Source organism: Salmo trutta, chromosome 12, assembly GCF_901001165.1.
Source record: "Salmo trutta chromosome 12, fSalTru1.1, whole genome shotgun sequence".
NCBI classification, from domain to species: Eukaryota; Metazoa; Chordata; class Actinopteri; order Salmoniformes; family Salmonidae; genus Salmo; species Salmo trutta.
This window is the reverse complement of record NC_042968.1, coordinates 17,855,205-17,870,969: the sequence shown is the minus strand read 5'-3', so window position 1 is coordinate 17,870,969 and position 15,765 is coordinate 17,855,205. Positions and strand designations below refer to the sequence as shown.

Below are 15,765 nucleotides of genomic sequence, written 5' to 3'. Positions count from 1 at the left end.
AAGAATAGACATCTACATTTTTAAAGCCTTTTATTTTCTCATGTGCAAAAGTTGTGCGAGCTGCATGTGTCTGGGTTATAGTTTCCATTACTAAGTTGTGGGCATGATGAGCTAACCTGTCCTATTTTCTGTCAAAGTGCTCCATATATTCAGACATTTCATCTGTCCTTGTTTAAACCACTATTTAAAACAGGACTAAGCAAGCTACTTCACATGTATACAGTGCCTTGTGTTTATTCTTTCTTCATCCCTAACTTGACTTAATTCCTTTGAGCAAATGGCCTCAACAGTGCATCCTTAAGGTAGGCACATAAGTGAAAGCAGGATGGGGTATGCTTTAAGTACATATTTGTTAAAACATGAACTCTTATTTCAGAATTGGAGTGTAGTCATCATACACACTACCTTTGAACAGCGTGAACATCTAGGAATCGGGGAAATACCCCAAAATGTAAATTCCATCTAATACATACATGGTGTTACGTAACATCTAGAGCTTTGGTTAACTTCAAGCAGATAGAAAAAAAATGCAATGGCTTGAATAAACAATGACAAGCTTATAGATGGAAGAATCTTACATGTAAGCCTTGTGAGAAGGTGAGCAACTTCATTTTCTTGGCTGAAATCACTGGAGACCCCTCTATCTGATTGTCTACAGGCCTGAAAAGGTTGAGCTGCATGGGTACTCCTAGACAATATAGTCAATTTCTGAATAAAGTGTGTCTGTCAGGTCCTCTTCACTCGAGTCCTGTCTTTTCAGACACAGGGAGCCTCGTCTGTCAAAGAGATGAGGAAATATCAATTTGTAGCATCATCCTGGGTCAACAGCATTTTGAGTGATCGCTATGGCTTTTGTCTACCAAGTGTTTTTTTATTTTTATATAATGACTTATGCCTTCATTTCAATTGAATATAAATGTTGCAGGTTTACAGCATATATACTCTTACCCGATATGTTGGCACTGGAGGTTACCAGCACAGGGGCAGTGTTCCCTTGGTCCCTGGCCCTCTATGTCCCAGGACAACCGCTCCATAAGGTGGTTGGAGGAGCCATGACAGCACTCACGCTCTATTGGCTTGGCCGTGCACACAGGGAGCAGCAGAGCTGACCACAAGGTAAGGGGAGAGAGATGGGTAGTGACAAAGGTAAGTCACATTACTACAGAAACTTTAATACAGGAGTACAGTATATGGACAGTGCTTAGAAGGGAAAGCAGGTTTTGGGTTTTCACATGATCACTTAACTATCTGAAACTTCAATGCGCACTGCTTCACTTGACTTCATGATTATAATAATTGGCTAGCGACAATTACATTGAGAACAGGGGCTTTGTGGTATCGCAATTTGAAACCTCCCTTTTTTGGATGTCAAAGGAATCCCTGTAGGTTTTATTCTGGCTGAGTCATAGCCAAATGAAAGGAGCACATTTCGCTCCCCACAGATGATGTTAATTTCATGTAGAATGACTCATGGTGTATAATTTAGCAGAGAAATTATGTTCTGTGTGTGGCCTTCTGGCCTGTACCTTTATGGAAAGCACAGCAGAGGTCTGGGCTGCAGTCGTTCTGGTATTGGCAGATGCTGCCAGCTTCCCCCTTAGTGGCGTTCTGGCTGCACTGGCCCCACACACACAGATGTCCTGTACAACACTCCTCATCCTTTTTGCAGGGCTGGAACACACACACACAGTGACAAACTGTCAGATGACATGCATGGCATCATATAAGCCCCATGGTCATGGAATGGCATGACTGGTCTCTTGTAACTCTCATAAGCTCTCTAGGTGCAGCAAATTCCTGCTACTTGTGCAATCTGAACCAATAGTGGGATCTAATTTATAGTGTGCTGCTTGACATATGACTGTGTTTTTCTATGCAGGACATTAACACAGGCCTTATCAACTTGGAAAACCCTTAGCTATTCTCAGCATACCTTTGACTTTGAATGCAAGCCAGTATCTACAGTATTATGTGGATGGATTTCCACTCTGCCCTGCCAAAAACATTGGTCTTAAATTCAATTACATTGTTTGTGTCTGTAGAGTAGGCTCTCTCATTACCTCTCATCCTGCTCCTCTCTTTGTCCTCTGAGAGAGGGGGAGAGAGGTGGAGCTCTTATTCAATCAGACACATGCTTTGATGCACAGCCAAGAGGGGAGAAGCTCTCCCTCATGAAACACTCCAGTTACACTTGTGGCAACACTGCAATGCAGTAACAATGCAGAAGCAGCTGCATCATATTGTTTAAGCAATCTGCTGCTCTGTGATTGCTGTGTGTATGCATGTGTGCACTAAAGCACTGTTACAAAAACTGCAGATGGTCTGAAGTAGGAACTAGGAAGGAGTCAAAGTCCCCTGGGAAATATAGGTCTGCATGAATACATTCTAGATGGGTTCAGTGTCAGGGTGTGTAAAATGTGTGTGACACTGTTAATAACCATGAAATGGACCTACCACGTCGAGGGCTTTGCAGGTTAGACACTTGGATCGGTGCGTCTCATACTGGCAATATTTCCCCTTTTCACAGTCCTCATCAATGATACACTCCTGTGATGTTGGGAAGAGGGGACATTCAAGACACACCCTCCTTCACAGATAAACATGCAGATGGTCTCTATATGGTACCAAAGCCGCCCACAATCCAGAGTTTTGCACTAGAAAACAGATTGTACTGGAAAAATTGGCTAAATCAAACATGGTAGTCTTGAAGAGAAATTCAGAGGTTGTAGCCATGTACTATTGCAAACTTATTTACAAAAGTTACTTTAAAATAACTTCAAAGTACATTTTTGAGGATGTGATACGTTGTTGCACGTTCTCCAATATTTACATTACCGTTCAAAAGTTTGGGGTCACTTAGAAATGTACTTGTTTTTGAAAGAAAAGCTGATTTTTTGTCCAATAAAATAACATAAAATTGATCAGAAATACAGTATAGACATTGTTAATGCTGTAAATGACTATTGTAGCTGGAAACGGCAGATTTTTAATGGAATAATTACGGAGGCCCATTATCAGCAACCATCACTCCTGTGTTCCAATGGCACGTTGTGTTAGCTAATCCAAGTTTATCATTTTTAAAGGCTAATTGATCATTAGAAAACCCTTTTGCAACTATGTTAGCACAGCTGAAAACTGTTGTTCTGATTAAAGAAGCAATAAAACTGTCCTTCTTTAGAATAGTTGAGTATCTGGAGCATAAGCATTTGTGGGTTTAATTACAGGCTCAGAATGGCCAGAAACAAATAACTTTCTTCTGAAACTCATCAGTTTATTCTTGTTCTGAGAAATGAAGGCTATTCCATGCGAGAAATTGGCAAGAAACTGAAGATCTCATACAACGCTGTGTACTACTCCCTTCACAGAACAGCGCAAACTGTTTCTAACCAGAATAGAAAGAGGAGTGGGAGGCCCCGGTACACAACTGAGCAAGAGGACAAGTACATTAGAGTGTCTAGTTTGAGAAACAGACGCCTCACAAGTCCTCAACTGGAAGCTTCATTAAATAGTACCCGCAAAACACCAGTCTCAACGTCAACAGTGAAGAGGCAACTCCGGGATGCTGGCCTTCTAGGCAGAGTTCTTCTGTCCAGTGTCTGTGTTTTTCTGCCCATCTTAATCTTTTCATTTTACTGGCTAGTCTGAGATATGGCTTTTTCTTTGCAACTCTGCAAAGGCCAGCATCCCGGAGTCGCCTCTTCACTGTTGACGTTGAGACTGGTGTTAATTTCAGAAGAAAGTTATTTGTTTCTAGCCATTTTGAGCCTGTAATCAAACCCACAAATGCTGATGCTCCAGATACTCAACTATTCTAAAGAAGACCAGTTTTATTGATTCTTTAATCAGAACAACAGTTTTCAGCTTTGCTAACATAATTGCAAAAGGGTTTTCTAATGATCAATTAGCCTTTTAAAATGATAAACTTGGATTAGCTAACACAACGTGCCATTGGAACACAGTGGTGATGGTTGCTGATAATGGAACTCTGTGCGCCTATGTAGATATTCCATTAAAAATCAGCCATTTCCAGCTACAATAGTCATTTACAACATTAACAATGTCTACACTGTATTTCTGATCAATTTGATGTTATTTTAATGGACAAAAAAATTGCTTTTCTGTCAAAAACAAGGACATTTCTAAGTGACGCCAAACTTTTGAACAGTAGTGTATCTGTGCCTAAAGTGACCTGAATAAAATGGGCCTGCTGTTGAAACTGGGACAATGGGCTACTTGTCCCAAAATTTGTCCCAATTCCCTCTCACTTGTCTCTCTACCACATATCTTAAGGAAAAGACTGGTATGAATGGCATGATCTGAGACTGTCTATTATTTTAACTAAATATTAAAACCTGTGACTGCAATAAAAAAAATGTATGTTTAATGTGCAGGATGTTCTGAAAATGACTACATGCAATGTTTACCAAAAGCACCGAATCAAATGATAGACATTTCACAGTTATTGTTCAAAACTATCCAGCTAGATATTGTGACTAAAACCCCCAAAAACAAAAAACAAAAAACCCCTCAGACTTTTGCTGACAAGATGGATTGAGCACTTCTTGCACTGTGTCCTGGTCAGAGGCCTGTTATAGCAGTAATCTACTACTACTGTATACCTGTCAAGACATGCACTCACGCACACACCTGGCTTTATTGATCTGTGATTATTTTGCTATTATCTTGCCTGATCAGCAGACTCATCAGGGCTGAGATGTGGCTGCCATATATACTTAATGTACAGACAGGATGCAGCTCTGAAGAGAGCTTATCAACCAGCCACCATCCTGCACGTCACTCTGCCTGGATAAGACGTAGCTTTAACCTGGCTTATTGAGCATGAGACAGCACAGTTGAGACTGAAGAGGCGTACAGGGCATGGGGAAAGAGAAATGAGATTCCCAAACATGACAGCAGCTGTGGCCGCATGCAGAACAGCACAGAAAGAGGAAACAGCACATGTGTTGTTAAATCTTTCATGAATTGTGACTTGCATTAAGGATGGAATTGTATTCATCTTATGCCCACTGTCTTTATTAAACACAAAACACCAGTTAGAGTTATAGTGTTCATGTTTTTGTGGATAATATATGTTTTAAAAAAAAGAATCTCTTGTAAATCATGATGGAGGGAAATTCCAAAGATTGTTGTTGACTCACATGATTAATATTATTTTCCTTGCCACTGGACTGGATAATTGTTCCGGTGATATGGGTCTCTCCTGTTCTGTTGTCTGTCTCCTAAAGAAAGAGAGACACATTTCCAGTTAGGATCACTTTTGTAGGATTTCTGCAATTTTGCTTTCAGTCTTCATGACAAATGTGGGATGCCAAAATACTACTACCACACAGTATTACAATTCATAATAGCATTTCAGCATTCTAGTTTTGAATGAAATACAGTACAAAAATGCATTTGCGTGTGACTACTACTGTACCTTGTGTACTGTCTCTATGGTGTGGATGGATTGAGTTTCAACCACACTCTCAGAAGTGCTTTCCTTGTGGTAATTTGAGGGAAGGTTATTGGGATGCAAGCTGGACTTTGCACTCCTATTGTCCATCTAAAGAGGTTTGATGCAAAATATCAACGCTGCATTGAGGTCACCACTGTTTTTTTACACACTGTCCATGTTAAGATTGACTTAGACTCATCTCAACCCATATGGGCAACTGTTTTTATTAGTCTAATAAATATTTATGTCTCAAGTTAAACTTGTGGTTACTTTAACAGAAATGTTTCAGATCAACTAAAATGATATAATAAGAGTGTACTGCGCTATTATCTGTTGCATTTTACATAACATTAAAAATCATACAAATGAAAGGGGTGTTATGGGACATAATAGGCTCATTTATTTTGTATCAAAGCTCTGCAAATATACATCTGAGTAGACCTAACCATTAACCGACCTGGTGCACCGCGTCCTCCAGTTTATTATGCGTGTCCTCCGTCAGTTGCTCTACCTCCTCAAACATGTCGTTTAATGTCGTGTGTCCTTGTGCCAAATTATCCTCGGGGATCTGGTTGATGTCCATAACCACGGGCCTGGCAGATTCAGGTAGGAGGATGCCATGGATAGACGTTAGGCTCAGAGTTAGAAGAGAGAAATACAACATCCTTGCTGCTGCGCAAAAAGGCATCAGAATGAATTAGGTTATTTGGACGTCCCATCTGCGCACTGGGTGTGTGCGGTGATGCTGCTGCTGCTGCTGGGTCACTCTGTCCGAAGAGAGGGGGAGGATAGACTATAATATTGCCTTATGCATGTATTTATATTTTGAGAAAGTTGTAGTTTATTTTGTCCCAAGTTATGCGACCACTGTAGGCTATAGCCTAATTGACAGGTGCAAGCCATGGTGATACGTTTTCAATGCTCTTACCTTTCATAGTGACGCCAGTGACGGGCCTATTCTGGGCCAACCGCAGCAGGCTGTGGGAGGATGGCGCCAATGAAGAAGGGATGGTGGCACACCGCAATGGGCTGACTGCTCGTCTTTGAGCAATGAGCAGACTTGCCTAGAGCCCGGGTTAACGTTGGAACATCTGTGTAATGAGATCTGTGTAATGTTGGCGACGACTCTTTATTGTTACTCTTCAATTAGAAGTTTATAATTCACGTGTTATTATATTTCACAATTAGTAGATCTAGTTACAATGTATTAAAGTTGTGATAGTTAGGCTACACAGTAATATAGTCTGCTGTGACTGTGCGTAAACGTGGATGCATAATATGGCTCTGTCGCATGTTTTCGCCCATTTACCACTAGATGGCCTCATTTGCATGGAATATATTTTCAGTAGCCTAGTTTATAGGTTTATGGCTATGAAACCATAATTGCTAGACGTATGGGTTAAACACCCACCCACCACCCCGAGCAACCACCCGACTAAGTAACCATCTTGTGTAACCATACCAAACATAACATATTATACTAATGTGAGTGTCCCGGATTTATCTTTACTATGTTACGTCTAGTCTGAGACCAGTTATTTTTTAGAGAGGTCACTCCTTGGTATGGAGAGGCTTGTGATGACGTTCGAGCAGAGAGGTGTGACGGTGATTAACTGACCATGTCATCGCCATCATTTGAACGTGTCGTTTTATGTAATGGAAGAAACCGTCAATACTTTAAAGCAGTCCATGTTTACTCACTGCGTAAATGCCAAATGTAGCCTATTATGGATCAATTAATTTTGCGTAATTTGACGCAAGTTCTTTGTTTTGTTTGTTTGTTCTTGAAACATTATACTGGACACTAAACAGCTGGAGATATGTTTGTGCTAGAGCCTGTGCACGTGCCTCAATCACTTGCTGAGTCCAACTTGTGCCTCACAATGTATTTGAATTATTACAATGATATACATCATGATTTAGGCTATATGCCGATATTCCATTTGGTTAATTTATTTGTAGCTTAATTAGCAAAATACCCATTAAACTTAAATCCAGCTTTATTCTCCATAAAACAATCAGAGTATACTACTATCTATGCTGTATTTTTTTTTGCACTGTGGCTACATGTAAAGTATTTGTGTCTACAGTGGTAATGAAGCCTTTGTAATTTAAATTTCGAGCACAGTGTATCAGAAGTTACCATTGGGTCTTGTAATCTCCAGCACCGCCCTCATGCAATAGACGGGAGGTACTGTGGTAGTGAGACAGTAATTTAGCCCAGTAGTAGTTTATAGTGAGTGACTGGAAGAGACATACCGACACATATAGCCAGCGAAAATTCGATTAGATACATTTTCTTTGACCGGTCATTACGGGTTTGAATATCCCTCTTCAATCAACTGCGAAGACTGGACCAGTTGATTTATTTTTTCTCCTCTGTAAACTAAGGTAAATCACACTTCCAATTACGCATGTTTCACAAATCAATGACAGCTGGGCAGATGTCTAGGCAATTGAGCAACATGACAGTTGAGGCTGAACACTGTGACATAGTTCATTCAAGGTTGTAAAATCGAATCTTATTTGAGGAATTGATTTCGTTTCTCTGCTGTGGGATTTGTACATGTTCTTTGCTTTAGTATTCAAATAAATACATTCTGATAGGATTAGATACAGATTCCTGTACATACAGTAAGAGCCTGTGTGTCTGAACTGGACAATAAAACATCTGGTTTGTCTAAATCTGGTTTGTCAGAGATAATAATAAGATAGCTCTGTGTGTTCAACCATTGTAATAATGATGTATGTGTCTCCACCATAATCCAGGTTTAAAAGCCTTTATACTTGATGTGTCTGACTGACTTCTACGATGGTATAGGCTACTACCATGGCATGGCATTTTCTTTAAAGTTACATTGAGTTACATTTAGAGAGAAACAGTACATTACTAACACTGTACTACTAGTTTGAGTAGCGTGATTGTCACCTGAGACAAGTGATGATTGAAGACTAAACGATTATCTCTGAGTATCCAGGCTGGAACTTTTGTCACAACTTCTCCCATATATGAGAGAGGTTGTGAGAAATGTTCCAACCTGAATACTCAAAGATAATAATTTCGTCTTCAATCATCACTTGTCTCAGGTGAGACTATGTTTACGCCAAATTAGAATTGGTCACAATTTTGGATTAATTTATCAATTGAAATGAAGATTTATTTATATGACACATTTCAGACATGAATACCACACAATGTGCTTCACAGGAAAAAACATAAATAAAAAACGATGAAAATAAATACAGAAATATTTACTACACAAACATAAAAGGATAAAAAACAAAATAATAACAATACAAAGTGAAAGACTAAAAAAGGAAAAGCAAAGCTAAAAAGGTGTGTATTAAGATCTCTTTTAAATATGTTTAGTTTCGACCACCCTCAGGTTCTCTGGCAGCCTATGCCTTTACGCTTGATGTATCTGGCTGAGTTCTACAATGGTATAGGCTTCCACCATGGCATGGTATTTTCTTTACATTAAGAGAAAGACAATGATTAAACAGTCATTCTTTGAGGGTTCATCACCCTTTTATCTAAGGAAAACTATATTATTATTTGATTATTGTTTTCTTAATCATAGTATATCGTAAAGGCTCCATTATATTGTATTTATATCAACAGATATTACTGTCTGCACAAGCCAGTGAGAATTTTCTCCCCCTGCAGCTTTTAATGGTGAAATACAGTTACACAACTTTATGGCCCTTTGCGTGCTCTTTGGGGAGTGGGGGGGGAGAGGTATTGTGGAGAGGTATTGTGACACTGTCTGTCTGCTTTAGCGCTGCTGTTTCTGTCAGATTAATTAATGTTCCCCTTTCATAAGAATTATGGGAATTTCTAAGCTTACTCACTAACCTGTGTTTGATTTTGAACTTGTGGCTTTAAATAATAAATACTGTACAGTAGGCTATATTTTTCTTTGTCCCAGGTGAGGCACATTAGTTACAGCACACATGGTCAGATGATCACAGATCAGTTTCAGAGACATCTGTAAGGTATTTAGATACAGTATATAATCTGTTATAAGCACACATTTTGGATTACTGAAATCTGAATGGAATTGTCCATTTTCATTTTGGTACTCTTGAAAGTGTACCTACAGAATGTGGGCGTATCTGTCTGATTATGTTGATCTCAAAGTCACTCTAGAAAACAGGCCACTGTGAGTATCTGGCCATGAGAGAGCAGCTGTGACTCAGTAAGGACATTTTGAGAAGGCAGCAGCAATCATACAGTCATGTAATTTTCCACCCCCTCTTGAATGAGCAATAATTTCCTGTGCATCCTGTGCCGGTTGAAAACATGGCATGCTCTTCCTCACACTGCTGTAAGACTTAAAGTCCTGCTTTATTACTCTGTGATTCACTACCTTACTGATAAAGTATGTGTCAACATCTCAATACACCACATGTCTGTCTCTGAATCTGTCTCAGGTATTGGTTGTCCATGTGTGATTTAAGTACTCTGTTCTCCCTGGATTCGATAAACATTGCACGCTCAAACAAAAAACACAATATTTTTCTCCTACCTTGCTGGAATTTCCTCAGGAATATTCTATCTTGTTAGTATTTCTTGTGTTATAAAGCAACTGAAGTTAAGGAACAGTAAAAATAATATTGTTCAGTAAGATTTATACACTTGCTGTTAGCCATGGGAGTATACTCATAGAAAAATGTGTTCTTTGGTCTACTGTATATAACTTTTAGGTGTTCCATATAAGAAGCAAGCGATATAACCCTTTTTGGTTCTATATGGAACCTTTTCCCAAGACTATACAACATAAAGAAATGTGATTACCTCAGTGCCAATGTTTTTGCGCAGTGTATACAACAGACATTAACAAATCAAAAGTTTATCTGTAACCGTACACTTCCTTCATTTTTCTTCTCTTGTTTTATCACCATACCTATGCTGTCTGGAATAAGAATAAATCATCAGGTTTGACTTGCTCTCCCCAAAAGCAGATTTATAGAAAGATCACAAGGCTTTATATCAGGAGTGAATGTAGAGATGTAAAGATGCTGAAGGTTTATGGTCTCTCTCTAGACGTCACAGTTAGTCTAATAGGGGGTGGGTGTGTAAAGATCAAATCCACGCTGATTTATTACGTTTTAATGTGTCTGCATGAAAATTCCCAAATGTTGTTAAAACTCAAGAGTTAGTGTGTTGCCAAAATATCTGAAATTGCCCCCCTAAGGGAGTTTCCCAATCTCAGCATGAACCTGCTGTTCTTGTAATTTAGTCAAAATGTACTTAGATGTAAATGCTGCCAGCAGCCAGTTTCATCTTCTAAGTTTGTAATTAGTGGTTGTGCCGAGGCTTCCGGGGCGGACTGGGACAAAAATTCAGCCCTGGCATTTTAGCCACACCATTAGCCACACCAGCCCTCATCCACATAATAATTCACATTTCCTGTTGCTGCAGGATACTTTCCCTGCTGTAGCAAACTGGCTCAAATGAAGATCGCACAACTGTGTGTCTCTGTTTTCTTCCTACCTCCACTGTACTCACCTCTGAGCTGTCTCTGCTAAGCCTCCTTTCCCACATCACTGGCACCAGAAGACCTGTGCTGGGCCCAGCAAGATCCTAGTTGTGAAGGAATAAACACATGTATTAGATACAAAATAGGTTAATCTAATTGTATAACTGGTTTAACTAGTATAACTAGTTTTAAATGAACCAAGCCTTTGGATTCAGAGCTATGACACTCTCTCAGGGCTCACTACAGTAAAGAAGACAAATAAGCTGAAATCAACAAAACTTTTCTGGCTCTGTCAGTCAGCAGACATCATTCCAAATGAGCACCGTATTCCAGCCTGACTGGTCTGTCTGTAGGCTTATTCACAATATCCCAGAGCAGAACTGTGTGAACTTTCTTCATCCTCTTTGCATTATTTCCTTCCTAGAGCCACTCTGTGGAAGTGAGCACATGTTTCCAGGCAACAGCTCCAGCACAGAAAAAGGACGTGGGAGGTTGAGGCTCAGAAAGCAAATCACTTGCAGGATTTATGCATGGTTTAAAATGGTTGATCCTTTCAGTAGGACCCCGCTCTGCCAACTTAAACCACCACCTCAGTCATCATTAGGATATAAATCGCCAACTAGACTACATGAACAAGTTCCCCCTGGCTTGTACAAGCTCAGAAATCGGTCATTAAGGGAACTTAAAAGGAGTTTGTACAAGGCGAGACCCAAATGCAGACACAGGAGGCAGATGGTTGGAGTCTTACAATGTTTATTAATCCAAAAGGGGTAGGCAAGAGAATGGTCGTGGACAGGCAAAAAGGTCAAAACCAGATCAGAGTCCAGGAGGTACAAAGTGGCAGACAGGCTCGTGGTCAAGGCAGGCAGAATGGTCAGGCAGGCGGGTACAAAGTCCAGAAACAGGCATGGGTCAAAACCGGGAGGACTAGAAAAATGAGAATACAAAAAGCAGGAGAACGGGAAAACCGCTGGTTGACTTGGAAACATACAAGACACCTGGAGGGGGTGGAGACAATCACAAGGACAGGTGGAACAGATCAGGGCGTGACAGTTTGAGTCAGGCCTTGTGCTTTAACCTCCAGCAAAGGCAGTTTCACAGTGGCAGCTCTCCATCCCTTTCATCTGGACAGGAAAACAGACACATTCACATATCAGATGACTTTACACCACTGGCTGGAGGCATGTCATGACTTTCTTTACCCTGAAATTACTGTCTAGGATTAAAGCAGAATTGGGTTTACAGAGCAACAACCCCTAAGCACTCTATTATTGTGTCTATGATCACAATAAATGGTCACCAAATGTCATGGATAGAGTCCAGCAGTCGTTTTTCTGAAGAGTGGCACAGATCCTTCAGGTCTGATGGAGATGTTCTCTTTGTGGTCAGCAACACAGTGTATTTATGTTTGTAGAGTGGTCTTATTCAGATGTCAGGCTATCCTCCAGGACATGTGCTGTTTTCCTCTGGAACATGACACCTGTGTATTCTGAGCATGACTTCCCTGAAAGCTGCCTTACCGGCTCCACTATTCCTTCCCTGTGTTTATACAGTGTCATATAAACCCCTCGGTACCATTCTGAAATATGGAACAGGATCTCTGGATCCAATTGCTTCTGCTGACTGAATGTCTGTCTGACTGTCTGGGGGAATGTCAGTTACCAAAAAATCTGCCTTCAGTGTACAGTCACTTCTCACCTTACGGGTCTTAATCTCAATCACATTGTGAGGATCTCATGTTACTGTATGGTATATTGGTGTAATGATTGCATTGAATATGGCATCAGTGTTTTCAAGATTTTTCAATGTTGATTTAAGAACATCAGAGCATTCTTTGTGTGGGATCTTTTTACATCGCGAGAGTTCACTGCGTTTGTCAGCTATTTGCTCATTTATTTGTGTGAAATGAAGACAGGAATGTGCCGCTGGGTAAGGTCAAACTATTGTGTGCCAAGTGGATTACATACTGCATGTCAAACTTCAAATAGCTGGACAGACATTATTTCTGTGCTTTGTGTGTCTGAAGTGTGTCCCGATAAATATTTCTCCAAGTCCAAGAGGACATGTGGTTAACACACACTGCGTGGGTCAGACAGGCCTCCAGACGGCAGACAGCTGCTTCACCTATCCAGTGCCTGCTTCTGTGTAAATTCATTATTTTCTCCTCTCTAGATGAATGACATTCACTGGGACCTGCCAGATAACGCAGTGTTTTTAACCGTGTCCCTTTGCTTTGGCACCGCTGTCTGAAGAAACAGCCAGGTTTCTTAGAGATGAGATAGTACAAGCGAGTTATGAGGGCTGGAGAGAGGCAAAGTTGTTGGCGGGATGCTGGAACATATGGTTTTCTTAGATTGTTGTCCAGCTCTGAGGCGTAATGTCTGCTTATCAGGGGTTGAGGGCTTACTTCCTGGTTTCCTTCAGTTCTCTCGGTAATTAACTGCATTACGTGTCATTCCTAGCCCTCCCATTGCTTTCCTTTGAGTCGTCAGCTTCCCATTGTTTTTTGATAGCTAGAGGCTGTGTGGAGCAATAACGATGGACATCACGTCATTGTTTTGTGTTTTACTGGTCTAGCAGTATGTACTATATTGCTCAGTTTCTATGGCCTTGGCTGATGTAGTAATGGGCACACTTATTAAGCTATTGGTCAGTGTTTACTGCCTTAGACCATGTATTGCCTGGTTGGTTGTTATTAGACCAAATCTTAATACAACCTGACACTGGTGTTGTTATAAATTATGTGAGGTGTTAATTAAGGTGACTTGGGTTTCTTCTCATTAAATGCGCTCCACTACCAGTCTCAATGCATGGAGCTGCATGTGTAACTGAGGAGGGGTTTAAGTCACAGCTGATGGCTCATGTGGTATGGAAATTAAACCTATTTTGATTCTTATCAAGAATGTAAGCGCATGAGCAACCATGCTAATGAGAGTGTCGGTTATAACTCAAATTAAATAAATGAAGCATTCCAGAACATTGGTTAAACAGCTAGTGGTTAAATAATTGTTTTGTTCTCAAAGAAAATATGATTTACAGTATAATGCGTATACAGGTATGTGTGTGTTTGAGGGAGTGTGTGTCTCTGGCTAGCTCCCTTTAGCTGTTCTGCCTTGGCAGGCCAGCTGTAACAGGTACATACTTCACATCTCTGGAATTCCTCCTCTGGAAACTGATAGCTTGTGCACTCATCCCTCTGAAACATGCACTGGATTACCTGAGCTCAGAATAACGTTCAGGAGATATACCTAATATACTGTATACTATAGCTCTGCCTCAGTTTTTGTATACTCTGTCGGAGTCATGAGTCAAGTGTCTTTAAATAACAAAGTTATGAGAACTATTATCTAATACAATAGCAGGTAACTGAGACACCTGTGCTGTGCTGTGAAAGCACCAGTGATGGGAAGGTTTGTTTGATATTACAGGCATAAAATGAGTAGCCAGTGTTTGCAAATGGATTAGTCATTAGCCAAGTCATAGATGGGCAGATATAATTTAAAAAACAGGTATGATTGTTAAAACCTGTACAGTATGGTGAAATCGAACGTCCAGGCTCGCATAAAAACAGCTTGGAATGGCCATTGATCCCAGCCGTGGTCTGCTCTTTGTCTCTCGCGTGTGTTTTTTACAGGTGCTCTGTGGGTTGGTGCTTTCTGCCTGCGGATTGCCTTTCCATGCTGTCAGATGGAGATCATGGGTGAGGTCATGGGATTCCATCTGGGACAATGTACATTTTAGTCATTTAGCAGACGCTCTTATCCAGAGCAACTTACAGTAGTGAATGCATACATTTCATACATTTTTTTTCTTCCTGTGCTGGCCCCCCGTGGTAATCGAACCCACAACCCTGGTCTTGCAAACACCATGCTCTACCAACTGAGCTACAGGGAAGGCATCAGCTCTTCTTGCTGACCATACAGGGCCTTCGGGAAAGTATTCAGACCACTTTACTTTTTCGACATTTTGTTACGTTACAGCCTTATTCTAAAATGTATTAAATATTTTTTCTTCCCCTCATCAATCTACACACAATACCCCATAATGACAAAGCAAAAACAGGTTGAAAGGTTTGCTCATTTATTACAAATAAAAAACTTAAATATCACGTATACATAAGTATTCAGACACTTTACTCAGTACTTTGTTGAAGCACCTTTGGCAGGGATTACAGCATCGAGTCTTCTTGGGTATGACGCTACAAGCTTGGCACACCTTTATTTGGGCAGTTTCTCCCATTCATCTCTGCAGATCCTCCCAAGCTCTGTCAGGTTGGATGGGGAGTGTTGCTGCACAGTTATTTCCAAGTCTCTCCAGAGATGTTTGATCGGGTTCAAGTCCGGGCTCTGGCTGTGCCACTCAAGGACATTCAGAGACTTGACTTGTCCCGAAGCCACTCCTGCGTTGTCTTGGCTGTGTGCTTAGGGTCGTTGTCCTGTTGGAAGGTGAACCTTCACCCCAGTCTGAGGTCCTGAGCTCTCTGGAGCAGGTTTTCATCAAGGATATCTCTGTACTTTGGATGTTCATCTTTGCCTCGATCCTGACTAGTCAACCAGTCCCTGCTGCTGAAAAACATCCCCACAGCATGATTCTGCCACCACCATGCTTCACTGCAGGGATGGTGCCAGGTTTCCTCCAGATGTGATGCTTGGCATTCAGGCCAAAGAGTTCAATCTTGGTTTCATCAGACCAGATAATCTTGTTTCTCATGGTTTGAGAGTGTTTAGGTGCCTTTTGGCAAACTCCAAGCGGGCTGTCATGTGCCTTTTACTGAGGAGCGGCTTCCGTCTGGCCACTCTACCATAAAGGCCTGATTGGTGGAGTGAT

At 40.8% G+C, this 15,765-nt stretch overlaps 2 protein-coding genes across 4 annotated transcripts in view; one reads left to right on the top strand and one right to left on the bottom strand.

Annotated features, from left to right (window-relative positions):
* Window positions 1–13: 13 nt before the first annotated feature.
* On the bottom strand, window positions 14–6,566 carry LOC115203061 (dickkopf-related protein 3). Its single transcript, XM_029767392.1, has 8 exons — window positions 6,384–6,566; window positions 5,913–6,222; window positions 5,438–5,563; window positions 5,160–5,240; window positions 2,455–2,547; window positions 1,527–1,671; window positions 949–1,105; window positions 14–776 (listed from the first exon to the last, which is right to left on the bottom strand). Exons 2-8 carry the CDS (start codon window positions 6,141–6,143, stop codon window positions 689–691), a joined length of 921 nt encoding a protein of 306 aa, XP_029623252.1. The 5' UTR covers window positions 6,144–6,222; window positions 6,384–6,566; the 3' UTR covers window positions 14–688.
* A 790-nt stretch (window positions 6,567–7,356) lies between these two features.
* Window positions 7,357–15,765, top strand: part of LOC115203060 (F-actin-monooxygenase MICAL2-like) — a 43,645-nt gene continuing 35,236 nt past the window's right edge. Inside the window, exon 1 of one of the 3 annotated variants that reach the window (XM_029767391.1) lies at window positions 7,357–7,846. The gene's annotated coding sequence lies outside the window, so the exon portion shown is untranslated. The remainder of the gene's footprint in view (window positions 7,847–15,765) is intronic. The other 2 variants (XM_029767388.1, XM_029767389.1) reach the window with 2 other exon arrangements.